The sequence below is a fragment of the Vigna unguiculata genome, chromosome 4 (assembly GCF_004118075.2).
Source record: "Vigna unguiculata cultivar IT97K-499-35 chromosome 4, ASM411807v1, whole genome shotgun sequence".
Taxonomy (NCBI): domain Eukaryota; kingdom Viridiplantae; phylum Streptophyta; class Magnoliopsida; order Fabales; family Fabaceae; genus Vigna; species Vigna unguiculata.
This window is the reverse complement of record NC_040282.1, coordinates 943,399-971,339: the sequence shown is the minus strand read 5'-3', so window position 1 is coordinate 971,339 and position 27,941 is coordinate 943,399. Positions and strand designations below refer to the sequence as shown.

Below are 27,941 nucleotides of genomic sequence, written 5' to 3'. Positions count from 1 at the left end.
AGAAAAGAAGTACCAAAATTTTTGTTTTGATCAACTGGTTTGCGTGGAGCCATTTTCCCACTCTGACTCTCTGACCCGTGTGCTTTTGAAACAGGTTTTGCTTTGCTTCTTTGGCACTCTGCAACCATTGTGTACCAACAAAGTCATTTGCTGCCATTTTTCACATCCATGATCTTTCAGTGATTTTCTTGTCTCTAAACAAATCCCTTTGAAGAATACTAAGAGAAAACACTCACACTGTGTTTTATTTTATGGAAGCTCAATGTTGTTTTTTGCTAGTATAGTATCTATCTACCCTTCATCCTAATCACAAAGTCAATGTAACCATTTTTTGACTCTCTTGTTTCCTCCCATGTGGATCTGAGTCTCTTGCTTGCACCTCGAAGCTTCCCTAGGCCTTCCTGGCTCCTCCTCAACGTAAATGCAACTCTTTTTTCTTATCTGTTTTTCATGAGTTTCTCATCTGGGTTTGGGATTGGTGCTGCTGATTGTGATGAACAGTTGAAAGAAAATCAAGGGTAAGTTGTAAGTGTTGCATGAAACCGTGAACTCTTACTTCTTTTTGGATTAAAGCGTTTTAGCTTCTTTGTTGTGAGTTTCTGAGAATGTTGAATTTTGGTTTCGTCATCAACTCTGGGGAGAAGAAACAAAAGAAAAGTGTCAATTTTTTGTATATTAATCTGGGAAAGAAAAATGGAGTGTGAGTTACAAAAATGTCTTAGCTTGCCAATGGATTCGTGAACACCATGATGATGTCTGATTAAAGTTGGAGTCTTTGGAATCATTTTCAAGTTGGGTCCTTTCTGATTTCAGTGGAGAGTTTCTTACAGATCTTCGACTCTGTTTCTGTGCTTGGTTCAAGAGTCCAATTGGAAAATGTGCAAATAGTTTAATTTTCACAGTTCAAGTGTGCTAATGATCGAGACTTTTTTTTTTTGTTTGTCTGTTTCTATGTTGATCTACCTCCTCTTTTTTGCTAGAATTGTTGTGTTGATGAGGACTAATTAATTAATTGCACATGTTTCAGTTGGACAAAAAACAAGCCTGGTTTTTGTCTCATGTAGACAAACTGAGATCCAGGAGGACAAGACCATGTAAGTATTCTGAGATTTTAATAACAATTGTTGTTTGTTTTGGTTGTTAAAATATTACTAGACTCCCAGATTGTTGATGAAATTTCTGTGACAGAATATCCCCCTCAAGACTCAGTCATGTATAGACCATTCATGACATGTGATGATCCAAAAGGGGTAGTTGAGTGTGGGGCTATAAGGAAATACAGGACCAGTTCTCAGAAAATGAAGGACAAGACAAAAACTAGGAGGCCGGCAGAGACATCATTGGCTAACAAACAAGACAAAGATGAGAAGGTTTCAAAAGGGTCCGAAGAAAGGTGTTTTGATCCATCATCCTTGCAGCTCATGGAGGTTTCTAGAGGAGCTCAAAGGTTGAACAACATGATTGATTCATGGTCCAGGGGTCTCAGGTACGATGGAAGTTCTGAAGATATAGCAAAAGATTTGCTAAAAGGTGCTCTTGACCTGCAAGAATCTCTGCTAATGCTTCGCAAGGTGCAAGAAGCTTCACAACACATGGCTACCTTGAAGAGAAGACAAAATGTGAAACCTGAAAGTAGCAGATTTGATGCAATGCCGAGTGATGGAACTGCACATTGTGATCACTTTGGTGAACAAAGTTATCCAATGGGATTTCAAAGACGTTGGCCTTCAGCTGATGGTTCTTCAAGTAGCTGCACTGAGGAGCTTAAGAAAGTGATTAAGGAGAGCCTGGTTAGTCAAAATTTGTTCACAACCACTGAAGGGTTGGATTCAGCATCCACATTCCACTCCACAAACTCAAGCCAATCTTCTGGGGCTTGGAATGATAAGCTTTCTGATTCTTCTTTCTCACCAACAACTTCAAGGAGGGAAAGACGATCCAATCTTGTTGCCAAGCTGATGGGTTTGGAAGAAGCTCCTTCAAGATCATTTTCAGCTGTTATGCACAAACAGCTGGAGAGTCCAAAGATTCTGAATCAGAAGAGACATGTATTTGACATAGATATGCCTAAGGTGAGAAAAAATGTTGAGAATGTTAATGTTAATCTCGAACGTAAGATGACCTTGAAGGAAATTCTAGAGACTACTCATTTCAATGGACTTTTGAAGAAGAGTCCTGTCAGAGAGCCTAATGTTCATGTTCATCCTTCCTTCGATGCACACTACAAACATGTTGGTGATTTACCTCCTATTGTACTTATGAAACCTCGATGTAGTCCATATCAGGAATGTGTCAACAGTTATGAGCATGTTGTTCCTCCAGAAAAGGTATCCCTCAGAAATCTAAAAGCAAAAGTTGTCCCTTCCAAAGTGTTCCAACACAAGGAAGATTCAACCACCAACGTGGGGAGAAAAATGGAAGAACATGTATCCAAAAAACTTGTCAAAGAGGAAAGAACTAAGCTTGTCAGAGAGGTTGTGGAGTTGAAGGAGAAAGAAATCAAGCCTATTGAAAATGAGAAGGCTCCAGGAGTTAAGGTAAAACTGCATAGTCATGTCAGTCACAAATCACATGTAAATGAAAGTGCTGATAGAAAAGCTAAGGTAAAGACCATTGCCACTAGTAGAAAGCTTTCAGAAAAGGAGGTTTCAAAATCCAAACATCAACAACAAAATCTTATACCAGTAGTTGAGGTTTCCAAACCCAAAGTTGTGGCAAAATCCCAAGAAGATCAAGGAGAAATCAGCTCTACAAGTACCAAGATTAGGAAGCCGCAAAGTGGCTCCCGAAGTGAAAAGAATGAGACTCCCAACAGAAGGAGCACTGTTTCAAATTCAAGTACTATCTCAAAACCAAAGAGCCAAAAGATTAGTTATTCCAAGGAACAGAAAAAGAAACAGATGAAGAAGCAAAATCCTGCTGTTGTTCAGTCAGAAGCAGCTAAACCAGTTGTAAGTTTACTTTGGCTCTCAGCTCTTAGAAATTTGTGTTCATCTCTTAGAAATTTGAGTTCGGTAGCAATCCATGAATGAAGCAAGGGCTTTAATCTGAATTTTCATACATTGTTTCTCTGAGCAGGATGAACAGTTAGTCCAAGAAGAAGCAATGAGTGTTGCTGTATCTCATAAAGATGATTGCCCTGAGATTAGAATAATAACTACAATAACAAATGATCTTGCGATGGAGCATGAAGAAATATATGCATCTTCAAGTAAGATTAGAGGTAAATTTCTCTCAAGTTATCTTCACTGGTGCCACATTTTAACAATTACATATGAGAGGTTATGCATGTAACATTTCTGAAAAAGTTTGGATAACTGTCATACAAAGATAAAATAGCCAATGCACTGATAGTGTATCATGAATTGACAAGTATAGTAAGATCATGACTTTTACAAATAAAAACCTTAAAAGAAGGTACATTCTTTTTCTCATAAACTATAGGTTTCTTCATGAGTTTTGACATAGCAGGTACATTCTTTTTCTTTTATTACAGAAGTTTCTGAGCAAAACGAGAGATCTTCTAGTGATGATTACTTTATGGTCAAGTCTGAACGTGAAAATGATGCCATTCTTGCTGAGAAAGCTCATGACAGCATCAATATCAGTGAAACAGATTACAAGCCTGAAAAAGAGAGTTCCGAGCTCAAATATTTACTTCTGACAAATCAATCATTTATTGAGCATGCAGAGAAGTTCCTGAATCTTGATGTTGACTGTTCCAAGCTCCTACCAAAAAGTGAAACTAAGCAAATATCCAATCTCATACTCTATTTGGACTGTGCAAATGAAGTAACTGAGCGTAAAAGCTTGCAGGGATCACAAGCAGTTAACCCTTTATTGCTAACTTGTGCGGGGAATCCAAGATTGCACATTTCTTTAGGGAGGTTGGTTGATGAAGTGTGTAGTGGCATTGAGCAGTTAACATGTTACAGTGAAAAAGTGGGTTCAGATAATATATATGAAATGATGGAGAGAGATATAAAGGGAAACAATGGAATATGGAACTGGGGTTGGAGGCATGGATTTTCTGCAGATGAAGCTGAGCAAGTTGTGAATGAAGTAGAGAATCTAGTTTTAGGTGGATTGATTGAAGAGATAATTGTAAATTTATGATTACATATATTTTGAGACCATGTATACAGCCTTTAGATATCAGCATCTTCTTCAACTTGTATATAAAGGACTCATTGAATTGATACAAGAAAGAAGAGTTGAACACCTTGGCTGCAGAAAGTTGCATAATTTTGCTATCAATAACCTTTTCTTTTAGAATAATATAATGGATTATTCTATAATGTGTTCTTTCACCTTCCATGATGCAATTTTGTCTGAAATAATCTAAATATGACATTGGGTAAGAGAATAAAAAGTTTATAAATTTAATCTCTTGAAATTTTGAACTTAAAGTGGTGTTAATTTTTTATATAAAGATTTATGATATATGAATAATAATATATTATTATCCACTAAAAATATGGGTTTAGTTGAGTGGTGTATTGAATTTTAATTCTTTTGTCAGATTTGATACGAACCGATTCATAAGTTGGTATAAATAATTAGCCAGTGTTAAATGATTTTAATGTAAACCATTAAATTTTATTGCTTGGATAATTTTATCGTAAATTACGGGTTTGTTGAGCAAATTATCCAAGCCCGTAATTTGAACCAGACTAAGCAAGAAGGCTTTCTCTTTCTGCACCCCCGATTATTACTGGCTACACTCCCATATTAATAGAAAATGGTTAAATATATTTTTGGTTCCTTGACTTTGTGAAAATTGGAACTAGTCCCTCTCGTAAACCTTGACACAATTTAGTTTTCCAACTTTACAAATGTTTTTATTTAGTCTTTTTAACAATTTTTTTTTTTAAGTTTATTTGACGTTTCAAACGTATTTCAAGACAGTTTCTTAGCTAACATTGAAACGAAAATATGTCAAGCAAGGTAGACAACTCAAATGTTCTCATGAGATGCATTTAAAACGTTAAATGAACTTTAAAAAATTGGTTAAAATGACCGAATTCAAATATTTCTAAAGTTGAAGGACTAAATTAGGCTAAGGTTTCGAAGAGAAACTAAATCCAATTTTTACTAGTTAAGAGACAAAAAACATATTTAACCCAATAAAAAAAGACTAAAATATTCCCTCTTACTCTTACTGCATCATGCTGTCATCATTGTTGCACTTCCATTTTAAACATTTCTAACATCCCAATGGAGTTGCAGGAAAACCCATGCGGGTGCAAAAAAAGTAATTGCATTACATCATTCTGTTGCAAATTGAATATCTTCAGCTTATATTGACAGAGTTTTGTAACATAAAAAAGTAGAAGCCTTGTCACAAAGTTCTATTCTTGGAATGAAATGTGTTTGTTAATATAATAGATCTTCACACTACCACTAACGCCATGACAAAAACCTCTACTAACATTAGGGTAGAGTTCCAAGTCACGATTTCAAAAGCAGGAGAACATCATCATGTTGAATCAAAACCCTAGAACCCTTACATCATCAGTTTTATGTTATTTATCTGTACTTTTAAATTTTTTAGGGAAATTGATAAGTATAGTATAATTTTACATATTTCTGTAATAACTATGGTAAGGTTTTTGACTTTTTTGTGAAACTTCAAGGTTGATAAAAAGGTCTTTAAAAAAATGATTTTAAATCTTTTTCATAAAGACTAAATACTTTTTAAGTAGTAAATTTTCATTATTTGAAAAAATATGACTTAATTGTAAAGAATAGAAGAGAGAATATTCTTACGTTTTCTTCAATTTCATGATGAGAATTTGTGTTGGAGTTACTTTTATGTTATATGGAAAAAACACTTAATTTCCTTAAACTCTATTACTTTTATAAATATCACAAACTTTAATTTCATCTTAATTGATACTTCAACTTTATCTTATATACACACATATTAAATTTTAATTTTGTTCCAATTAATTCTTAAATGTTATCCTTTTTTTCAGTAAACACCTAAAATTTTAATTTTATTACAACTGCTTAACCTGTAAACTTTTTATAAGATTTAAATATCATTTTCTAATAACTTTTTAAATAATAATAGTAATAATCATAATCGCAACAATAACTTCTAAAATGAATATCACAAAAATTGGATTGTGTCATAGTTTTAAAGGAAAGATCTTTCAAGTTTTAATATAAGCTCAACTCCATAGGGTCATATTCTTTCGTAAGTGATCAAAAATTATAATCATTAAATTTCACATGCACTTAATAGGAAAGGGAATTTGCCAACAAGTCCTATTATAATGCGAGTAATTCCATTTTCTTTAAAAGACTTACAGGAATTAAATCACTGATCCAGAAATTGTGTTCCTCACCATTCAAAATTTTGATTTTAAGATAAAATGTGAAAGAATTATATGCAACAATATGTCCAGTGAAAGGCAACTTAAGTGACACTTGTCCATAGATATCTTTAGTGAAGTTGAAAAATCAGAATCTTGAAAGCAAGAAAATTTACAAAGAAAAAGGCTTTAAAAATTTTAGTAATATGTCACTCAGAACTGGCAAGAGCAGATTGCAAAACATCTTCAAGATACTTCTCAGCATCAGCATATTGCCTTTTCTTATCCTCAATTGCTAAGGCAGCCAAAGCTTTATCCTGAAAAATCCCAACCAACACAAATATACGAATAAACAAAACATGGTTTTAATACAGTCAAAAAAATATAACAGAAAGGCATGTAAATCACGAATACCGGAGGCAAATCTTGGTAACTCCTCAGAGTATCAAGGATGGGCTTAGTTTTCTTCTCTAGCTCCTTTCTATGCTCAGCCATTTCAACCAAAACGCTATGGCTAACCTCGGGGGTATAACCTGCATGATTCAGCACCGCCTGCAACAAATATTATTCAGGATTTAAAAGATAAGAATCCGAAGTATAAAAAAACATGATGATATCATACAGAGTAGTACAGGGGCATGGGAGTAAGCCAAAAAACCACCATTAGTATAAGCCTATGACAAGAACACGGTGACTATAATAAAAAATAATAACATCATGTACAGTAAGCCAATTATCAAGATCCTGTGTAAAAAAAAGTGTACTGAAGAAACTGCACGGTACAATTAAGCAAAACCTAAGTTATACAGATAACAAAACATAAACATGAGAAAGAAATAAAATCGATCAAAAGAACATAAACTTCAGGCGCAATACATAAACATTAATGCATAAAAAAGGCTTTAATGCGTATGGGATAATTCTTTTCTTTTTTTTCATAATGACTAAAGTTATCTACTACAATTTGCGATTGATCACATTCACGTTCTTTTGTTTTTTCTATCTTTATCACTCGCACCCTAAAGATAAATACACATCCAATATCATATACATTCCAACCATATATTTCAAAACTCAGAGGACTAATTTCTGAAGCCTCCATCTACCACAAGAAAAAGAGACAACATACCTTGTAGTTGGCACATTGTTGCACGTACTGTCTTTCTTTTGCGGCCATTACTTGTAAATTTGTAGCCCAATTATCCATCTGAGCCTCACATGGAGCTACCTCATCTTCTAACTGAGCAAGTGTTCTGCATATAAATTGGTTCATATAAGCTTGGCAAAATAACTGATAACAAACGAGTGTAATGCCAAAAGGCTGAATATACTATCTAGGGTGATATCATGCAATGCAACAACATCTCAGTTGTAGTGGGTGCAACAACCACATTAGGTCTCGATCGTTAACAACATCAATCATAACGCAACCAAAACATGCAAAGGTAAAACACAACAGAAATACATAAAAGCACTCCATTCCATAGTTTTAAATTGCAGTAAGCAACATTTCAGTTTTGAAGGCTTCCACAACAACTCACCTACAATCACGTACCTACAATATTGACTATTGCAATTTAAAACCCTGCTTTGACTCATTTGCAAATGTACCTTTTCAAATATGTTAGCCTGGCTATTGCCTTTCTAGTGTAATCAAGTAGGAGCTTGGATTCCTTGTTAACTTCAGCCCTTTTTTCCTCCACTCCAGTCTTCCTTAGGGAAATGTCACCCATAGCTACAAGAAAGCTAAACACAGATTCCAGGGTGAATCCAAACTTTCAGTATTGATACAAACAAAACAACAATGGACAAACCAAACAAAACCCACCTACTCATTTCAGTATCTCTTATATTCAACAAGTTGGCCACATTTGCTAGAACTTGTGCTGATGTAACCACATTGGAGGGCAGGCTCTCCTGCGCTAAGCCCACATTCTCCAAAATCTCCCTAATCCTCGCAGCTGCAAATAATAATCATCATCACCAACGGATTTAAAAATTGACTATGCTTAAATGTTGCCAAGGCTGAAAGCTATAAACTTTCGATAGGTTGATATAACTTATTCCATGCTTCGTAACTCCCTCAATAAGTTTATGTGATCTTTACCAAATTATGATGTCGAGAACAAAACCAATACCAAAAACATCTATACAGAATTTTCATTTTTTAGTGAAATAGAAAACAGAATTTGAAATCCAACTAAAATAGCATCATGATCAAGCAATGATGCTCAAATGATATTAATGTCAAGTATTAAGATTATACAGATTAATGGGGTGATCTTTTAATTAGAAAGATATACCTTCTACTATTCATTTTAGTTTAAAACAACACTTACTAGGACTCAGGATACTATCTGTCTCAATCAGCATATTCTAACACGGTAATTGAGGAATCTATTTGTTGACAAAACAACGTTTTAATTTCTATCAAAAAAATTATAAATTCTGAAAAACACAAATTGTCTTGTATGATAACAAAACGTATCTGAGATAGATCACAATATCAAAGAAAAGATGATCAAATCAAATGTTCATATTTAAACCTTCTTTTTATTTATTTATTTATTTTAGATAGTAGACTGAATTAAATTCCAAAACTAAACATACAGATCATGATTTCTCAGTCTCAATAACTTCAGAACAATGATCGTCAGTCTACAATATTAACCAAACTGTAACCACATTCCCAGGAGAACATGTTCCGATATTGGAGAGCAAGCTCTCTCGCGACATACCCACGCTCTTCAAAATCTCCGCAATCCACGTAGCTGCAAGGTTTTAAATCCCAATGCGTAGCCACAATAGCAGCCAAATTTGCCGGCAGCTTCAGTAATCACGATCGTTTTGCTGATTGGAAAAAAATGAGGAACCCTAGCCATAACCCTAATTAGAAACAAATCATTATCACCATAGTTTCCACAATCCGTGGCTACGGCATCACAGCTTAGCCAGTCCAATTTCATGAGTACGTAATTTTCCACGATTGAAAACCACAGTCATTTTGGCGACAGAAAGCGGGAGAAACCCTAACCCTAAGAGTGACTGACCTTGGGATCGGTACTCGGAGGCCTTGAGGCGGAAATCGCGAGCTACGAGGCGCGCGGCCTCGTCTTTGGCTTTGGAAAGAGTGATGAGATGGTGCAAATGCGAGACGCTCCGCGGTGTGTATTCGAATTCCGGAACGGGTTTCCCAGCGCCTTCAAACGTCTTCGCAAGCCACTCCTTCACTTCCGCCATAGCCTCTTTCTCGCTCATTCTTCTCTGAAAACATACACACACAAGATTTCAGATCAAATCCGATGAATCAAAAACCACAATTGAGCGCAACGTATTTCAAATCTCTTCATTTGAACAAAGGAATCAACAAGAAAAAGAAAACAAAAGCGTTACCTTCTTCTGAATCTAATGAATCAATTCACACGGCTAACGCATTCTACTTTCGTCGTTTCAGTGGCGCGTGATTACGATCAAACTCCCCTCTATAATTTGAATTTATTTTGAACAGCATTGCAATAAAGCTTTATCTTCTTTTTTTTAAAATGCTAGTTGATTTGTTTCTCTGATTAAAAATACATTTTCCGCGCAGAAACTTGAAAATGCAGTATTTCTGTTTTGTTTTGAATTTTTTATGATTGGAAAATGTTGTGGGAAAGTGACACTTGTCACTGTGTGAAAAAGGAGAAATTAATTGGTATTTATGTGATTCCAGAGTATAATTATTTTTACTACTATTTATATTACGTGTATTGAGACCTATTATTGTTCTTTATAAATTAAAATTTTTAAATACATGAATATAGTGATTAATTGGTATGTGTTTGAATTCTCTGCACTTCACGATAAAGAAATACATAAAACTGTTTTATTATTTTAATATTTAGAAAAATAAATACATAAAATAAAATTATTACTGAAAGAAACATTTATTAAAGAACTATTTAAAAGTTAATTTTATATGTTTTTCAAATTTAGATTTACAATTTTTTTAAAATGTTTTAAAACTTAAATTTTGTAGTGTAATTTTTCTAACAATATAAATCCACACCTTTTAATCATAACACATATAAGACTCTTAATTCAATCAAATAAATAAGTAACACTTGTCAATAGACATCTTTAGCGAGGTTAAGAAACAGAATGTATAAAAGCACGCAAATTTACATAAATAAGTAATTTTTATTCCAAAAATCAACCAGATCTACCATTGTTATGAAACATATTACATATCATAAAAAAATTGAAGTTCTATACAACAAATCTGTAAGTAACATATCTGCCAGCTGTTTCACTTGGCCGTATAATCTTCACAACTTGACCTCGCTTCAGTCCATAGTATCTTGCAACAGGATCAGTCACCTGAACCCTAGGTAGCTGAGATCCACCCCAGAAATTTAGAAACAAAGCACCATGTCAGTGTCAACAGAAAATCTGTAGAACAAGAACTCAGTTTCTGTATTGAATTTTTTGGTGTTGTTTTCAGCTCAAGATTAAAAATACATTCATACTTTAAAAATCTTTTTAATATACTTTAAAACTTTAAAATTGATCATCATCAATATTTTGAAGACATGGCAGAGTAACAACACACACAAAAATATTCCAACATAGATCGTGGTGGCACTTCAATCACTTTAACCCATAATATTCATTAATCCAGAACACCACGGGACAAAGAATTGGTCATAGTAAATAATCCTAAAGACTAATTCGATATGACACGCTAAACATTTTTCACAAAGTGAAGACAGTGATGAACCTGGGTTTCTTTCACAGTGTATCTCTCAACCAAAGTTTTCTTCTCCGAGTCAGTGAGAACCTGATGTTCAGGAACAAGCTCATGCTCTTTAACGTTCACCAGCAGCTCTGCCTCCTGAATCAACACAACACTCTATCACAAAACTCACATTCACAAAACACAATCAAAATTAAATAAAAAAAATGTTCGTTCCATTACAGTAGTATTAGTATATCTAGAAGCTACCCAAATTATTTCCTATACATTTTTGTAAGTTTTTCTACACTCGAACAATCTTTACATTTTAGTGTCTAATAACAGAAAACCTAGAAACCACCACGTTAGTTCCGATACAAAGGGTTTTAACATTTGGTATTCCAATGAAATTATGTAGTGGATGGCGTTTCAAATATACATCAACATGCAGTACTCTCTGCTTCATTTCAAGCTCAAAACCTCCACCCATTTTCAGTAATCTTACTTAACTTTTTAGTAAATCCCAACACAGAGAAAGTACTTTGTCCTTTTCCAACACATACTTTCAATAGATTGCTCCACCATAGTTTATCAACACGAAAATGCTGATGAGTTCACTTGAAAAACACATCAGATGGAAGTAGAACAGACAATTCTAGGCAAATCTAAGATTCAAAGTCTGTTTGAATAGAAAGTCAAACGTGATTACGATCATTTCTCTTTTTACAGATAAAAGGCTTTATACTTCCATTAAAGTTCTCATAAGCATTTTCATCTTGTATCCAATCATGTCTCGTCTCCCTGAAAGACCACACATCTTTCATTTCAACACAAACTTCAACCCTTTAGAACTTAGAGTAATCCTGCCAATAAAAGACCCTTTTAAGTTCTCCATTCCAAATTCCTATAGTTGTAACTTTTCTCCATTTCATGTTAGAATTTTTTTCTAAAATGTACATACATTCTTCTTTATTTCATTCTTCATGGTTAATGCGCATTTAAACAAACAGTTCTTACAAATTTCTATAACTAAAACTAACAGCATATAATTTTATGAGTAACTACTTATTTGGTTTATGAATAACAATTAAATAAATTAGATCAGTGTTAACATTTAATCTGAAAGAGAAGGGGAAGGCAACCTGAAAAACCTCCAAGTGAAATTTGGATGAGATTTCGCTGATGCAGGTTCGGGCGAACGGGGTGAGGCTGGTCTGAGTAACGAGAATGGCTCTGTAGACGTTTTCGGAGTTCATGCGGTTAGTGTAAGTCTTCATGGTTTTGACGCCGACCTTGGCCTCCTCCGGGAAGAAAATGTAGATCTGGTCGCCGGAGTTGTCCTTCTTGGACTTGTTGATGACAAGGTCCTCACGCTTCATGTGTTCGCCGTACTTGGATTTGAACTGGTGTTTGGACATGTTGATCTCGAAGTCTCCCACAAGGTACCCTCTGTCCCTCAGCATCTGCATCACCGTCTTCCTGATTCGGAACAGCCTCGAAATTTCTTCCTCGGAGAGCACCATCACTTTGATTTTGCTCCCAAATTTGGTTCTTCTTCATTACCATTCTTCTTTTGCCCTAAAGTTTGATCTTTTATGCTGTGATTGTATCAAATGATTCACTATGAGAAAATTTAGCAGTGCAGATCTTAATTTTTTGTTTTGTATTCCACGGTTACCACTGAAATGCGGATTGAAAGGAGGAGAGGGTGAGAATTTTGACCACCTCACTCATGACCGAAAAAGAAGAAATAAAAACACATCATGAAGTAATATAATAATAATAATAATTTATTTTTGTTTTTATAGGTAATCTTTTCTATATTATTTTACATATTTAAATTAAAAATATATCATTGGTGTTGGGAAGATTGTATTAAAAAATCCAGTGTTTGTTTATCACCATCTATGTATCAACTTTTTGTGAAAAAGTTCTGCATGTAAATTTGTAAAGAGTTATATATATAACAATTCATGTTAAAAAGTGTGTCTAACATATTTTTTAACTGACGTTAAAATGTGTAAACAAATTCATATGTTAACTTTTATTTAAGATTTTCTTCTATAACAACATAATCGACTAGATGGTTAATATTTCATTTCAAATATTACAATTTTTATATATTTACTATTTTGACTGATCTAAAGTGTATAAACTAGGAAATTAGATTTTTTTTAAAAGTTATAATTGTATTGTTCTTATAAATTTTTTAGACTAAGAATAAAGTGTATTAAAAAAACAAATTCATGAGATTGAAATTTGGAGTATTAGAAAACAAATGCTTAGACTAAACATTTAGAGTACTAGAAAAATAAATTAAAATTAAAAATTTAAAGTATTAAAAAAATTGACTTTGTTAGACTCTTAATTGTTTTAATTATAGTTAAAAAAAAACTTAGTGAGAATCTATTTTGTGATTAACAGGTCAATTTAGAAATAATCTACAATTCGGTCACAACACAACTTAATCACTTATTTCAAATTTTAAGATACAAAACGAATGTCAACTAGGTTACTAATTGCACTTACCCTTTAATATGAGATTTATACTTTACCTTAGTAGATCTTTTTTCTTAATCTTAATCCTAACTAATATTTTATCTTTCTTTTATATGTTTTTTATATTTTTCTCATTATGTTTTACTACTTCATTTTCACCTTTTTTTTCTCTTCTTATAATATATTTCTTAAATATTTACATGTTTTTACCAATTTCAGAACTCTATGTTTTTCAATTTGACAAAATAGTTATTTGTGTGAAAGGTTAATAAAAACCATTTCAAGCTTATCCTTTGGATGTTTTTTTATTGAAAGTATATAGTTTGTTTATGTTATTGTTTATACATTTGCTATATTTAAGTTTGGGAAAAGCATTGTGTTTCAATTGTTTAAGAGGGACCTTACAATTATGGTGTTGGTGTTGAAAAAACATTTGGGTGTGACATTTTTTATGCACGTTATAAGCGACTTTCCTATTGTTCTATATTTATTAAATAAGAAAGTGTAAAATTTTTCATTAAATTTTCTCCTCCTTTATTCAAGGTGTTTTAAAAGTCAACACAACTAAAGAGTAATTCAGTTTAATTTGGTTTGGTTCGGTTTGGTTTGGTTCGTTTCGGTTTTGTTTGGTTCGGTCCGATTCGGTTTGGTCTGGTTGAGTTTGGCTCGGTCTGGTCCTGTCCAGTTTGGTTTGATTTGGTTTGGTTTGGTTCGATTTAGTTCAATTTGGTTTGGTTTAGTTTAGAGCAGTTTGATTTGGTCTGGTTTGGTTCAATACAGTTCAGTTTGGTTCAGTTCGATTCATTTCAGTTTGGTTTTCTTCGGTTTGGTTCGATCCGGTTCTGTTCAATGAGATCTGGTTCGGTTCGGTCCGGCCTAGCTCAGCCCGGTTCGATCCGATCCGGTATGGTTCAGTTCAGTTTAATTCGGTTCGGTTTGATTTGATTCTGTTCGGTTCGATTTGGTTCGGGTATGTCCGATCCGGTCCGGTTTAGTTCGATTTGATTTGGTTTGATCTGTTCTGGTTCAGTCCAGTTCGGTTTGGTTTGGTTTGGTTTAGTTCGGTTTGATTCGGTTATTTTCTGTTTGATTTAGTTCAGTTTGGCTCTGTTCGATTCAGTGTGGTCTGGTCCAGTCTGATTCGGTTCAGTTTGGTGCGGTCCAGTTCAGTTCAGTTTGTTCGGTTCGGTTCAGTTTAGTTCGGTTTAAATTCGTTTTGGTTTGGTCCAGTTCGTTTCGGCTTGGTCCGTCCCAGTCTGATCCGTTATTGTTCGGTTCGATTGGGTCGGATTCGGTTCGATTCAATTCAGTTCGATTCGATTAGGTTCAGTTTAGTTCGATATGGTGCAGGTTAGTCCAGTCCGATTTGGTTCGATTCGATTCGTTTCGATTCGATTAGGTTTGATTCAATTTAGTTAGATAAATAATATATAATGATTTTTAAATTAGAAAAATAAAATATGTACATTAGGAAAAATTTTAAAACAACGTCGAGTGAAAATTAAAAAATAAGTTTTTAATTTTCATAAAATTTTAAGTTAAAATTTATAAAAAATATATAAATAATTTTTGTAAATATTTGTTAAATGTAAAAATGAAAATTAAATTCCTAAAAAAAGTAAGTTTTTTAAATAATTATTAAAGAAAAAATAATTTTTGGTTAAAGATAAACTATTTATAAAATAATTAATTTTTAAACTAATGATTAAAGATAATCTATTTATAAAATAATTAATTTTTAAAATAATAATTAAAGATAAAATTAAAGAACGAAATAATGAAATGTAGAAAAAAAATATCTCTTTATATATATATATATATATATATATAAACATGTTAAATAGTTTCTCTGTAAAATATTATAATTATTAATTTTAATTCATAGGATATTAAAACGAAACCCACGTAAAAAGCAAAACACTAAAACATATAAAATTGAAACGAAGACAGATTTATATTTATATTTTGAAAACTTGACCATTATAATGTCATACTAATTTGGAGCAATAATTAATAAGAAAAGTCAAGGAATATAGTTCTATTGGCATGGCATGTGAATTAATACAAAATTTTAGTACGCGTTCAATTTCTAAAACTAAAAATAATGGTACAGGAATCACAGAAGAAGAAAAGATAAAAGTTGAAAATATCATATTACGAAAATTAAATTTAAAAATATTTATTTAAATATTTAAAGGGGGTCTTTTTAAGTCTTTTACTTCTAGAAATTAACTAAACAACTTGAATGATTGTTGACATCAAATTTGTACATTGCAACCAGGTCAAACACAGTGCAATTCTAATCCTTTTAATATAGATTTATTTATTTATTAATATAGAGTAGTGTGACTTGTAAACACAGAGTCATAAACTGGAATATTCAAAGACAGATAGAATTAAAACATATTTTAAGAAAATAAAATTATAGTACAGAAATTAAAAAAGGAAGCGAAGACCAAACGTGAATTACAGCTTTGGACTCTCCGAAGGACGCAAAGAAGAACGGAGAGTTTCAGAAACTTCAGAAAGGTTTTGCGTTTTTAGTTGCCAAACGCCGTCGTTTAATGGGCGATGAAAAATCCTCCATGGCCATCACCACTAGAGACAGAGATCGAGAGCTTCTCATCCCCGTCGCCGACACCGCCGCCGCCGCCGCCGCCTCACTTTCCCCCAAGCCGTCGCCGTCATCGTCCGCGCATCATGCTGGACGCGAGGTGATCTCTTCCTTCAATGTTTTCCATTTAGGGTTTTCAATTCCGCTTTTTTATGCAATTCGCTCAACCTGGACTGTTTTGAATGTGTTGGGTTGGGGGATTTACTTTAAAGTTTGTACTTTGACTTGAATTGAGCTTTTTTCGGGATGAACCAGATAGGCATTGAGGAGTTAAATAGTTTCTTGTTGAGAGCAGTGTGTGGCTTCAAGAGAATGAGGATTTAAGTGAATGATAGTCTGAGTTTGTTTCATGAATCACCGAATTGTATTCAAACTGAAAAGTGATCGCAAAATGGTGACGAAGTGAAGCCATCTAGTCCTAACTATTACAAGCTATATGTATATAATTGAGCAATAGTTTCCTTTTACAACCTAATTAGAAAGAAATTTAGGTGCACGTATTGGGTGTAAATGTTCATTTTTTGTTTTCGTGGTTTTGAATACCAGAGAAGAGTTATAGGTCGCATACGAGAATTTGCTATACCTCCTTAACTATTTGTCTGACAGATTGCTCTTTTTCCTGTTTCTGTCATTTTGTAGACTTTTTTCAAAGTTATTAGAAGCTGGGCATCAAAAAAGTTCATGACAGGATGGTGCGTGATTCTTCTGTCCATCATCTTGATGTTTAATCATTGATACATGAGATGCATTGCATTTTCATACGCATGATACTGTTTTTGTTTTCTGAATGAATTTGCCTCGTGCATGCCTTGCATTCTTTGAGATGCTGGTTTATTTTCATAATTTGTTGTCTTCACTTTATTTCTACATGCATCTTTTCTGTTTTTTGTGTTATATCGCAAAAGGAAAATTACAGAGCATAATAGTTGATTTCTGATTATGGGGAAGCTCTTGCTTCTTTTCTCCATTACGGGAGGATATATATTCCTGGTGATATTCCAAGAGACCAAGTGATATCTTTCTTATTGAGAAATTTTAAATGAATGAAAATCCTGGGTTCTGTTTATGAAGACTGTAAATCTAAAAATCGCTTACCAGGCACCAGATACTATTATGCACTCTTTTATGACAATTCTCATCACAAGTGCCGTAAAAGTATGTACCAATCTCATTGCTATCTTGTCACTTTATTTGAACTAAAAGGACAAAATGATGGAGAAATATTAAGTTTTATGTCATTAATGATGATTTAATATGATGCTTGCTCCTAAGGAGAATATGTGTTTTTGTCAGTATACTCTCTCTGCTTGTACATATCTATGGTTTGCTGAATTATGTTTGGTTACCTTTATTTGTTTGGATCAGTGGTTGCATTGTCCTTTTCTAATTTCCAAAGTCCTTTGCTTATCTCACAGTTAGTTCTTTTGCAGTGTCATTCTCTTTCCAATTGCTATCACCTTCTATATAACATGGTGGTTCATTCATTTTGTGGATGGATTTTTCTCTCCTATCTATGCTCAACTTGGAATTGATATTTTTGGTAAGTGATTATGTTTATGGTATTTCACAATTAACTTTTACTCACGCAAAGATTGTAACAAAGTTCGTTTTTATACATCAACAACTTTGTCTTGTGGCAGGAATTGTTTTAAGAATTTTCTTTTTCACTTAAGATTGCTAAGATCATGGTTACTTAGTATTCTATTGTATTTGATGCATGCTTAAGTGAATTTATATTCGTAATATTTCTATATTTGTAGCCTTCTCTATTTTTTGGCCTTGGAGTGAGTTTGATTATTTCATTGAACAGCAAGCCTTTTTCATTTGATTTTATTGTTTGAAACTTGTTAACTCTATTTACTGATATTTGGATTTGGCCAGGTCTCGGTTTCATAACTTCCATAACTTTCATCTTCTTGGTTGGGGTTTTTATGTCATCATGGTTGGGTGCATCTGTCCTGGGCCTTGGGGAGTGGTTTATCAAGCGAATGCCACTTGTTCGTCATATTTATAATGCCTCCAAGCAGATCAGTGCTGCTATCTCTCCAGGTGTGTGTTTGCCAACATGTAACTCTTAATTGGTATGAGTGAAAAATTGGATGAGAACAGTTTATGCTAACATGCATATTGTCACAGATCAAAATACACAAGCCTTCAAAGAAGTAGCCATCATCCGGCATCCACGCATTGGAGAATATGCATTTGGGTTCATCACCTCATCTGTTACTCTTCAGGTCTCTGAAACCTCGATATTTAGAATATTTTAAGTTCAGAACATTTACTAGCATCATTTCTTGACTCTTGAGTTTGGTTATAATTCCCTGGTGTTACTTAGTGCCATTCCTTGTCTATGATCCCATCAATATGATGTTATTCGATATTTAGTTTAGCATTTTTCATGTTCTTTTTCAATTATTGTGTATCTTAATACTGTACATACAATAAGCTATGGGAAGATTTCATTATTGGTAAGCAGATCATGCTTGGAGTTTGATAAGACTGGTTTATGGTCAGTTCATGATGATATCTGTGTTTACAAAGATTTTTCACAGCATTAATTAAATTATTTTTCAATATTTTTTACAGAACTATTCTGGAGACGAGGAGTTATACTGTGTCTATGTTCCTACAAATCATCTCTATATCGGTGATATATTTCTAGTCAACTCCAAAGATGTCATTAGGCCAAACTTGTCAGTTCGAGAAGGAATTGGTGAGTGATTCTTTTTCATTTACTTGAAGTTTCAAATTATAGAGGTCAAAGCAGGTATAATAATAATTCATATGACCTACTCTTGAAGATTCATCTCTAGAAGGCATAATAATAATAATAAGAAGAAGAATAACGATAATTCATTCCACTAATTTGTCTTGAAATTGCAGAAATTGTTGTTTCGGGAGGCATGTCAATGCCACAGATCCTATCAACGATAGATTCACCCATCATACCAGGGGAAATAAGTAGAATCAACAGAAGCTGAGAGTGAAGAGCAAAGTAGTTATTCATGTTTCTGTTCCTTGGTGTCATGTGAAGCCATCAGAATGACAATGCAATCACTGTGTTGCGGATGCCATTATTGAATTTACGTGATTGATCGCTGAGAAAGTGAGACTCTGAGGGCTTGTGTAACATTGGTTTGTGTAAGAATGTAGAGTTTAGCATTTATTTGATAACCATACAAAATTCTATTCTGTGGTTGGATTCTCGGATTTTTACCTGTGTATAATGTACTGGTTCTCCACCTGTTATAGCAATTCAATTTTGTAGCTCTCATTCATGGCTTTCAACTTCATGAAGTATTTCTGAGTTATCATTAAGATTGATTCTGCACAGAAGACAAGAAAAAAGTTGCAAATTTTCGTCCTCTAAATTTATGATAGTTCATTTCAAACTCTTCTTTGCTCAAACGTTTAATGCTCAAATGGTTAATGTATTACAATTTGTTTGAGTTTGTCTCAACAATTGCAAATGTTAAATCATTTCAATTGTTAACCGTAAATATACTCAATTGTTGTTATCATCGATTATGAATAAAATTATTTTTGTTTTGATTTAGTGTTTGAACATTGATTTTAAGATAATCAATTTCATTTGGATGCAATAAAAAATTTCTTAGATGAAAAACAGAATTATGAGACTAAAGAAACAAATGTGTTTAGAAAAACAAAATATCGATTTCAATTATTCTTTCAAACACTTAGCCAGTTGTCCAACATGGCAATAAATTTGATTTAGAATCGTACACTCTGATACATTTTTTTTTAATTAAAACATTCATTTTGTTCGCTTTTGATTTAATAACTTTTAGGTAGAAAAAAAATATTATTACTTAATTAAAACTGTAAAAGTGAAATTTAAATATACGACAATAGAATAAAGTCAGCAGAATTTAAGAAACCTTTTTTTTAATGTGAAACTACTAAACCTATCTATTATATTTTATTTTTAATAATTTTTGTTTGTAAAACAGAACAATTTGTCTATTTTTGGAGGTACTCAAAAGACCCACTTCTTCCAACTGGGTGTCAATTGTTTTTATATTTCTTTATTTATTAAATATACTTTCTTTCCTTTATTTTTTACCAAAAATATCCTATATATAAAAATCACATAAATTATATTTTTTGCACCCTATGTTCATTATTTTTTAAATCCTTTGCATCTATTTTATCCCTTCTTATTTTCTCTACGAAAATACTTTTTATTGAAGTATACCAAATATTCAAACCCAAATTCTAAAATTTATTAATTATATATTTATATTAAGTTTTTAAAATATTTAATATATCTTTATATTGTTCTACGTAAAATATTTAGTTGTTTTTCATTTTAGAAGTTTATATAGCGTTTTGGTTCTTGAAATTATAGTTTGCTATGTTTTTTTGGATTTAAAATAAATTTTAGGCAAGATTGACTAATTTATTTACTTAATTTACCATTGATCTATGTTTATGGGAATAAGTTCATCATCTTTGTAGACATTGAAAGTTAATTGAAAGGAAAATAACATTTTACTTATTTTTGCATATTAATTAATGTATATATAAGTAAATTGTAAATTATTTTGGATTGCCTTTAAGCATTGCAGAACTTATTTGTATTTTGTAAAATATTTTTAATACAAATATTTTGTTTGAATGTTATTACTTATTTAACGTTCAATTATATTTAAATTTATTGTAAATGTGTAAAGATATCATTTTGGTACTTGTCAAATTAATTACGAACAATGCCTAAAAAAGCAACAGTTTTCCTTTCAATTGGTGATTGTAAAATAAATGCAATTGTTAGAAATCCAACGCAATTAATTGATTATTTAATAGGGTTTAATGAAGTTGTGAAATTCAACCATGGACGACTTTTTAATTATTTTGTAGAAAATTCAAAATACTTAACACTGTAATTAAATGTCATTAATTTAATATTTTTACTATTAGTAGTTTACATTTGAAATTTAAATTTATTCTTACACAGGAGAGAGGCTGAATCCCTTTAATTTATTTTTATTTTAACTTTTTAATTTATAATGAACTCTAATATCACATATTCATATATGACACGAATTGTGTATGTCAGGTGCTTCAAGATATTTATCAATGAAATATCTAATTTATAAAATAGCAGTACATTATAATAAAATATTTGAATAGTGACCAATTTTAGTAACAATAAATAATTAGTCACTAGTGACCAAATTCACAACTAAAATAGTTTCAATAAATTATAATCGATCTCTAAATTGATAATTAAAATAGTTTTAATGATGAATTGATTTTTAAATTGATCATTACCATTAGCTACAAGGTTTTGACTACTAAAATAATTGGTCTCTAATTAGAAAATTTTTGGATTCACACATTAACAATCATATATTGATTATGTTTGTAAGAATTATTGTACATTTTTCATTATTCATATATCACATATATATCACATATCATATCTAATTATTTAAAAGATAAACGTAAAGTATCGGATACATATATATCATATCCGGTACATTATCGTATATAACTAGTAATGAATAATAATTCCTTTTTTAGTAATAAAAAAAATATCAAAAAATGACACAAATCATCACACTAAAAAAATACACATAGACAACATTACGTAAACAACATTTTAATCGTAATGAACTGAAAATTGTTATTATATTTAGTTTTTAATATAAACCTGATTGGGTGGGTGTGACTTGTATGTATAAAGTCACATGGAATGTTTAGAAAAAACAGATAGAATTAAAACATATTTTAAGAAAGAAAATATAAATAAATAAATAAAAAAGAAAGCGCAGACCAAATTAATGTGAATTGAGGCTTTGAACTCTCCAAAGGACACAACAACAGAGAAAAGAATTTTCAGAAAAGAGGTTTTGCGTTTCGTGTTTTGAGTTTCCCGTTCAGTTCTCGAAAACGGCGTCGTTTGATGGGCGCTGAAAAATCCACCATGGCCATCACCACTAGAGATAGAGATCGAGAGCTTCTCATCCCCGTCTCCGCCGTCGAAGGCCCTGCCGCCTCTTCCTCCTTGCCGTCGTCGTCCTCTTCGTCTTCCCCGCATCATCCTGGACGTGAGGTGATCTCTCTATCTACCCTCTCCCAATTTGGGTTTTCGATTTTAACCATTACAATTCGTTCTCGCTTCCTTTTTTTTTTTCCCCAATTCGGTCAATCTGGTGTTTTGTGAATGTATTGGGTTATGGGATTTACTTGAAAGTTTCTTCCTTGACTTGAATTGAGTTTTTCTTTAGGATGAACCTGTTAAGGATTGGGGAATCAATAATTTCTTCGTCAAGAGCAGTGTGTAGCTTCAATAGGATGGAGATTTAAGTAGGTGTTAATCTGAGTTTGTATCACGATTCATCAAATCAAATTGTATTCAAAATAAAAAGGGGTAGCAAAACTAGCAATGAAAGAAGTGAAGCTATCTAGTGCTAATTATTGTAAATGGAGCAATAATTTAGTTTTACGTAAGTAAAAAGAAATTATTTAGTTGCATATATTGGGAATCAATGTTTTCTCTTTTTTTGTGGTTTGAATACCAAATATTAGTTATCGCGCTCTTTTATTTGCTATGCCTTCTTTAGTATTTGTCTGACAGATTGCTATTTTATTTTGTTGATTCTGTCATTTGTAGACTTTTTACAAAGTTATTAGAAGCTGGGCATCAAAAAAGTTCATGTCAGGATGGTGCGTGATTCTTCTATCCCAATATCTTCATAAACATGGTTGTATGATATGTGTTGTTGCATGCTCTTACACATGATCTTGTATATGTTTCCTCCTGAATGAATTTTCCTTTTGCATGCCTCGTATTCTTTGATGTGACGGTTTTCTTTTTCTTGATTTTTTTTATTTACATTTTATTTCTGCTGGCATCTTGTTGTTTATGGTGTTGCATTGCAAACGAAAAGTTACAAAGCATGCTAGGGGAAAATATATATTCCTTGTAGTATTCAAAGAGTTCAACTAATACTTTTTTTTTTTTTTTAATTAGCAAATCTTAATTGAATGAAAATCCCAGGTTCTATAATCTAGAGACCGTAGACCTCCAAATCACTTTCTGGACACCAGTTACTATCATGCACTCTTTTACCACAATTCTCAATATAGTATGACAAAAACATGTAACAATCTCATTGCTATCTCATCACTTTGATTTAAATTAAAGGATAACATCCTGGAGAAATGGATAGAATTTATGTCATCAATGATGATTTAATAGTGGATACTTGCTCCTAGAAGAATATTTTTTCTTGTCCAGTATAACCCTCTCTGCTTGTAATATGGATTACTGAATTATGTTTGGTCCCCTTTTTGTTTGGATCAAAGCTCTCTTTGTCCTTTTCAAATTCCCAAGGTTCTTCGTTTCTTTGTTGTTTAATTGGTGATATCTCACTGCTAGTTCTTTTGCAGTGTCATCCTCTTTCCAATTGCTATCACCTTCTATGTAACGTGGTGGTTTATTCATTTTGTGGATGGATTTTTCTCTCCTATCTATGCTCAACTTGGAATTGATGTTTTTGGTAAGTGCTTATGTTTTATGGTATTTCACAATTAATCTTATGTAAAGTTCAATTTTTGGCTTGAAACTTAGTTTGTCTCGTGGCAGGGCTTTCCTAAATATCATATTTTTCACTAAAAGCTGTTAGAATTATGGCTATTAATTATTCATTTTTTTAGCATATTAAATGATTTTATATTCATAATATTCTTTTTCTCTGTCTTCTCTATTTTTTTCAGAGTAGGTTGGACTATTTAAAGTTGAAATGTCCAATAGAGAAACAATACTGTTTTTAATTATTTTTATTGTTTACTACATGTTGACATTATTGGCTAATCTTTGGTCAGGTCTTGGATTCGTAACTTCCATAACTTTCATCTTCTTGGTTGGGGTTTTCATGTCATCATGGTTGGGTGCATCTGTCCTGGGTCTTGGGGAGTGGTTTATCAAGCGAATGCCACTTGTTCGTCATATTTATAATGCCTCCAAGCAGATTAGTGCAGCTATCTCTCCAGGTGTGTGTTTGCCAATATCTAGCTCTTGATTGTGATAATGGTATGAATGAAATATTGGATGAGAACAGTTTATGTTAAGGTGCATATTTTCACAGATCAAAATACACAAGCATTCAAAGAGGTAGCCATCATTCGGCATCCACGTGTTGGAGAATATGCATTTGGGTTCATCACCTCGTTTGTTACCCTTCAGGTAACTTTGGTGTTTGACAACAGATTTTAGGTTCAGAACATTTACTTGCATCAATGTTTGAATCAGATTCTCGTTATGATTCCTTGCTGTTATCACTTTAATTAGTTGTTTAATGTTACTTATAATGTAATTTTGGTTATTTTCTGATGGTGATGTAGCAATTTAGTAAATAATTTTGTTGTCTTATTGTACTGAATAATGCAAAGTTTGCTCAACCAATTCCTGTTTGGCTTGCCTTGATAAATAATAGAATTATAATTTTACATTATTGGCTATATATTTATGAATAAGAGCTCTTTCATTGGCTGAGGTGATTACAATTGCCTTTTTAGTGCCCTTCTTGAAATCCATGATCCTTTATGATGATGTTGGTTTTTATTTAGATTTTAGCTTTTTCTATGTGGCCTTTTTCAATTATTATGTATCTCAAAGTTGTACAGGTGTTTTGGGGTGAATTTCTCCATAAACACTTTGAGAAGAGAAAGAGAAGAAAATTTAAAAGTAGCTTCTCCTCCCTAAGCTAATTTCATGAAGCTCTCGCTGTTTTTCTAAATTTTGTATTTTTAACTTGTGCATGTGCTAATTTTATCTTATGAAGAAGTTTTTATCTTTTTTTTTTTTCCTTTTCTCGTATAAGTGTTTATGGAGAAGCTCAGCCAACAAGTATATACAATATGCTAAAGGAAAGTTTCCATAAAGCTAAGCATACAATGATTTGAGTTTGATGGAATGGAACTAGTTTATAGTCAACCATTGATGATTAGACGTGTTTATAAAGATTTTACACATCATTGCATGTTGAAATTAATTTTTTCAATATTTTTTTTACAGAACTATTCTGTAGATGAGCAGTTATGTTGTGTCTATGTTCCTACAAATCATCTATATATCGGTGATATATTTCTTGTCAGCACCGCAGATATCATTAGACCAAACCTGTCTGTTCGTGAAGGAATTGGTGAGTAATTGTTTTATATTTACATGTTTCTAGATGATGAAACTCCAATCTTAACTTCTAATATACCAGATAGTATCTAGTTGAATTTGTTTGGAAATTGCAGAAATTGTTTCACCATCATTATCATTATCATTATTATCACTGTTATGATAATAGTTCATTCCTCTCTAGTTTCATCATATGGTTGAATTTGTTCAAAATTTTCAGAAATTGTTGTTTCGGGAGGCATGTCAATGCCACAAATTCTATCAACGTTTGATTCACGCATCACACCAGGAGAAATAAGTAGAATCATCAGAAGCTGAGAGTGAAGAGCATAGATGTTCATTTTTACCTGTGTATAATGTACTGGTTTTCCACTTGTTATAGCAATTCATTTTTGCAGTTCTTATTAATTGATAACTTTCAACTTAATGTAGTGTTTCTTTCTTTGCTGTTATCATTAACCAACTAACTAATCATCAATCTGCTACCAAACATCGTTAGCAGACTGTAAATTAAAGTTTAGTTTGCACCTAAGTCAAATAAATTAAGTTCCAAGTAATTGTTCTGTAATTTTCTGTGTGCCAACCTCCTTTATTTTTTATCTGTGGTATATCATGCTTTTTGTAAGTAATAAATTAATTCTATGATATATTTGATTCAAGATTTCACTAACTCAAGAACAACTCACGAATTAAAAGTAAGATAAGAAATTAAGAATCGATCTAACATCAACAACATAATATAAGAACATAATGGAATATAGAATAGGAGTGATGCAACGAAATGAAAATATAAGAATTAAAACATAAAAACAAGTAAAAACAAATCAAATAAAAAGAAGGAGAAAAGGCCTCAAGATTAAAAAGAACAAGTCATTTAAAGTTGAATTTTTCATTTTTTCCACAGATAAATGCAATGAAAAATCATCACTTAAATACAAACTCAAAATAAGATTCAAAGGATAAAAAAGGCCTTTCTCACACATGTGTTATAAAATCTATGTAATTTCGTATATATCAAAAAGAGAATTACAAATAGAAACCTACGATATTCATAGTCTAATTTGGCCGAATTTTACATTATAGTTAATGAAGGAAAAAATCGAAAAATCATGTTTTTCATATATTGTATCACTTATATAATTTAACCCGAAATTGAAGTGTTTTAGTTTTAGAATGAATGCACAACTGAAATTTAGAACTCACTTATTTCCTCTTAACCGATTATATCTGAATATAATTTTGATTATCACCACTAGGGGTGGGCATGGATCGGATATTTAATGATCCAATCCACATCCATTTTATATCCAAATAATTGGATTAGATTTTTGACCCAAATCCATTTTTTTAGTAAAAATAGTTTGGATTTTTTTAGAATCCAGATCCAAATATTTGGATCAAGATTTAAATCCAATCCAAATATTTGGATCAAGTTTAAAATCCAGAATCCATTTTTAATAAAAGAAATTTAAATTGAATTTCTTAAAACTTGTGTCATTAAGGCCCGAATGACTCGGATGAGATCGACGATCCGGACGGACCCGACAGCCCGGACGATCAAGACCGGCCCGATGACCCGAACGGGCTCGACAACCCGAACGGGCCGGACAATCCGAACGGGCCCAAAAACACAAACAGGCTCGACGACGCGAACGGGCCGGACGACCCGAATGGGACCAACGACCCAGACGGGCCAGACGACCCGAACGGACAGGTCCAAATAGTCGGGCCCAATCGGGTAGTCGGGCACATTCGAATCGTGGGGCCGTCTGGGTCGTCAGGTACGTCAAGGTCATCAGGCCCGTCTGAGTCGTCAGGCCCATCCGGGTCGTAAGGCCCGTCCGGGACGTCGAGCCCGTCTAGGTCGTAGGGCCCGTCCAGGTCGTAGCGCTCGTTCGTGTCATCGTGTCATCCGGGTCGTAAGGCCCGTGTAGGTCGTTAGGCTCATCCCGGTCGCCAGGCCCGTCAAAGTCGTCCAAGTTGTCATGTCCGTCCGGATCGTCGGGCCCATTCGGGTCGTCCGGCCCGTTCGTGTCGTCGTGCCCATCCGGGTCGTAAGGCCCGTGTAGGTTGTTAGACCCATCCTGGTCTTCGGGCCCGTACGGGTCTTTGGGCCCGTCTGGGTCGTCAGGCCCATCCGGGTCGTCGGGCCCGTACGGGTCATCGGGCCATATGGGTCGTCAGGCCCATCCGGGTCGTCGGGCCCGTCCGGGTCATCGGGCCGTTTGGGTCATGAGGCCCATCCGGGTCGTCGTGCTCGTCTAGGTCGCCAGGTCGTCCGGCCCATCTGGGTCTTCGGGCCCGTTCAGGTTGTCAGGCCTGTTCAAGTTTTTGGGCCTGCCTGACTCGTTCGAGTCTTTGGGCTGCCTGACCTATTTTCGTCATTGGTTCTGCCTGGTCCGTTCGGGTTTTCGGGTCCGCGTGACTCATCAGGTCATTGGGCCTGATCGACTCGTTCGGTTTGTCGGGCCCGCCTATCTTGTTCATATCTTTAGGCCCGCCCAACCTCTTATGGTTGTCGGGCCTGTTCGAGCCGTATAGGTCGTCGAGCAAGGCCCATCCAAGTCTGAATTTAGTATAGTTCCTCTCAACCTTTAGTCTAACCCAACTAAAAATTTAAATTGAAAATTTGGATTA

General features: G+C 33.4%; 5 protein-coding genes across 8 annotated transcripts; 3 read left to right on the top strand and 2 right to left on the bottom strand.

Annotated features, from left to right (window-relative positions):
• LOC114182112 lies at nt 1-4,232 on the top strand. 2 transcript variants are annotated; one of them, XM_028068873.1, is made up of 5 exons: nt 1-525; nt 1,028-1,094; nt 1,189-2,951; nt 3,079-3,223; nt 3,497-4,232. In XM_028068873.1, exons 3-5 carry the CDS (start codon nt 1,212-1,214, stop codon nt 4,114-4,116), a joined length of 2,505 nt encoding a protein of 834 aa, XP_027924674.1. In that variant the 5' UTR covers nt 1-525; nt 1,028-1,094; nt 1,189-1,211; the 3' UTR covers nt 4,117-4,232. The 2 variants fall into 2 exon arrangements, with proteins under 2 accessions (XP_027924674.1, XP_027924673.1); XM_028068872.1 differs by having other exon boundaries at nt 2-518.
• A 2,027-nt stretch (nt 4,233-6,259) lies between these two features.
• On the bottom strand, nt 6,260-9,913 carry LOC114181367 (AUGMIN subunit 1). Of its 3 annotated transcripts, none has more exons than XM_028067792.1 (7): nt 9,714-9,913; nt 9,371-9,584; nt 8,149-8,281; nt 7,932-8,066; nt 7,450-7,573; nt 6,735-6,872; nt 6,392-6,637 (listed from the first exon to the last, which is right to left on the bottom strand). In XM_028067792.1, the coding sequence occupies exons 2-7, from the start codon at nt 9,576-9,578 to the stop codon at nt 6,530-6,532; spliced, it is 846 nt and encodes a 281-aa protein (XP_027923593.1). In that variant the 5' UTR covers nt 9,579-9,584; nt 9,714-9,913; the 3' UTR covers nt 6,392-6,529. The 3 variants fall into 3 exon arrangements, with proteins under 3 accessions (XP_027923592.1, XP_027923593.1, XP_027923594.1); XM_028067793.1 differs by lacking the exon at nt 9,714-9,913 and adding an exon at nt 9,059-9,206 and having other exon boundaries at nt 9,371-9,448; XM_028067791.1 differs by lacking the exon at nt 9,714-9,913 and having other exon boundaries at nt 6,260-6,637; nt 9,371-9,578.
• A 566-nt stretch (nt 9,914-10,479) lies between these two features.
• On the bottom strand, nt 10,480-12,783 carry LOC114181462 (DNA-directed RNA polymerases II and IV subunit 5A-like). Its single transcript, XM_028067926.1, has 3 exons — nt 12,177-12,783; nt 11,080-11,193; nt 10,480-10,694 (listed from the first exon to the last, which is right to left on the bottom strand). Exons 1-3 carry the CDS (start codon nt 12,555-12,557, stop codon nt 10,569-10,571), a joined length of 621 nt encoding a protein of 206 aa, XP_027923727.1. The 5' UTR covers nt 12,558-12,783; the 3' UTR covers nt 10,480-10,568.
• A 3,172-nt stretch (nt 12,784-15,955) lies between these two features.
• Nucleotides 15,956-19,435, top strand: LOC114180990 (protein LIKE COV 1-like). The gene is made up of 7 exons (XM_028067298.1): nt 15,956-16,247; nt 16,787-16,839; nt 17,578-17,687; nt 18,029-18,196; nt 18,284-18,381; nt 18,734-18,860; nt 19,031-19,435. Exons 1-7 carry the CDS (start codon nt 16,098-16,100, stop codon nt 19,126-19,128), a joined length of 804 nt encoding a protein of 267 aa, XP_027923099.1. The 5' UTR covers nt 15,956-16,097; the 3' UTR covers nt 19,129-19,435.
• Nucleotides 19,436-21,951: 2,516 nt separating this feature from the next.
• Nucleotides 21,952-25,861, top strand: LOC114181073 (protein LIKE COV 1-like). The gene is made up of 7 exons (XM_028067405.1): nt 21,952-22,223; nt 22,785-22,837; nt 23,564-23,673; nt 23,999-24,166; nt 24,262-24,359; nt 25,191-25,317; nt 25,525-25,861. Exons 1-7 carry the CDS (start codon nt 22,074-22,076, stop codon nt 25,620-25,622), a joined length of 804 nt encoding a protein of 267 aa, XP_027923206.1. The 5' UTR covers nt 21,952-22,073; the 3' UTR covers nt 25,623-25,861.
• Nucleotides 25,862-27,941: the final 2,080 nt, after the last annotated feature.

Bases quoted from the DNA above. Each gene is read 5' to 3' on its own strand.
- LOC114182112 (XM_028068873.1), top strand. From the start codon at position 1,212: ATGTATAGACCATTCATGACATGTGATGATCCAAAAGGGGTAGTTGAG. The intron at 2,952-3,078 runs GTAAGTTTACTT...TTCTCTGAGCAG, and splicing joins CAGAAGCAGCTAAACCAGTT to GATGAACAGTTAGTCCAAGA. The intron at 3,224-3,496 runs GTAAATTTCTCT...CTTTTATTACAG, and splicing joins ATCTTCAAGTAAGATTAGAG to AAGTTTCTGAGCAAAACGAG.
- LOC114181367 (XM_028067792.1), bottom strand. From the start codon at position 9,578: ATGAGCGAGAAAGAGGCTATGGCGGAAGTGAAGGAGTGGCTTGCGAAG. The intron at 8,067-8,148 runs GTGGGTTTTGTT...ATCTGTGTTTAG, and splicing joins AGAGATACTGAAATGAGTAG to CTTTCTTGTAGCTATGGGTG. The intron at 7,574-7,931 runs GTACATTTGCAA...ATTTATATGCAG, and splicing joins AGGCTAACATATTTGAAAAG to AACACTTGCTCAGTTAGAAG.
- LOC114181462 (XM_028067926.1), bottom strand. From the start codon at position 12,557: ATGGTGCTCTCCGAGGAAGAAATTTCGAGGCTGTTCCGAATCAGGAAG. The intron at 11,194-12,176 runs GTTGCCTTCCCC...GTGTTGATTCAG, and splicing joins TTCACTTGGAGGTTTTTCAG to GAGGCAGAGCTGCTGGTGAA. The intron at 10,695-11,079 runs GTTCATCACTGT...GGTGGATCTCAG, and splicing joins ACACTGTGAAAGAAACCCAG to CTACCTAGGGTTCAGGTGAC.
- LOC114180990 (XM_028067298.1), top strand. From the start codon at position 16,098: ATGGGCGATGAAAAATCCTCCATGGCCATCACCACTAGAGACAGAGAT. The intron at 17,688-18,028 runs GTAAGTGATTAT...GGATTTGGCCAG, and splicing joins ACTTGGAATTGATATTTTTG to GTCTCGGTTTCATAACTTCC. The intron at 18,197-18,283 runs GTGTGTGTTTGC...ATATTGTCACAG, and splicing joins CAGTGCTGCTATCTCTCCAG to ATCAAAATACACAAGCCTTC.
- LOC114181073 (XM_028067405.1), top strand. From the start codon at position 22,074: ATGGGCGCTGAAAAATCCACCATGGCCATCACCACTAGAGATAGAGAT. The intron at 22,838-23,563 runs GTGCGTGATTCT...GTTCTTTTGCAG, and splicing joins AAAAAGTTCATGTCAGGATG to TGTCATCCTCTTTCCAATTG. The intron at 24,360-25,190 runs GTAACTTTGGTG...TTTTTTTTACAG, and splicing joins CCTCGTTTGTTACCCTTCAG to AACTATTCTGTAGATGAGCA.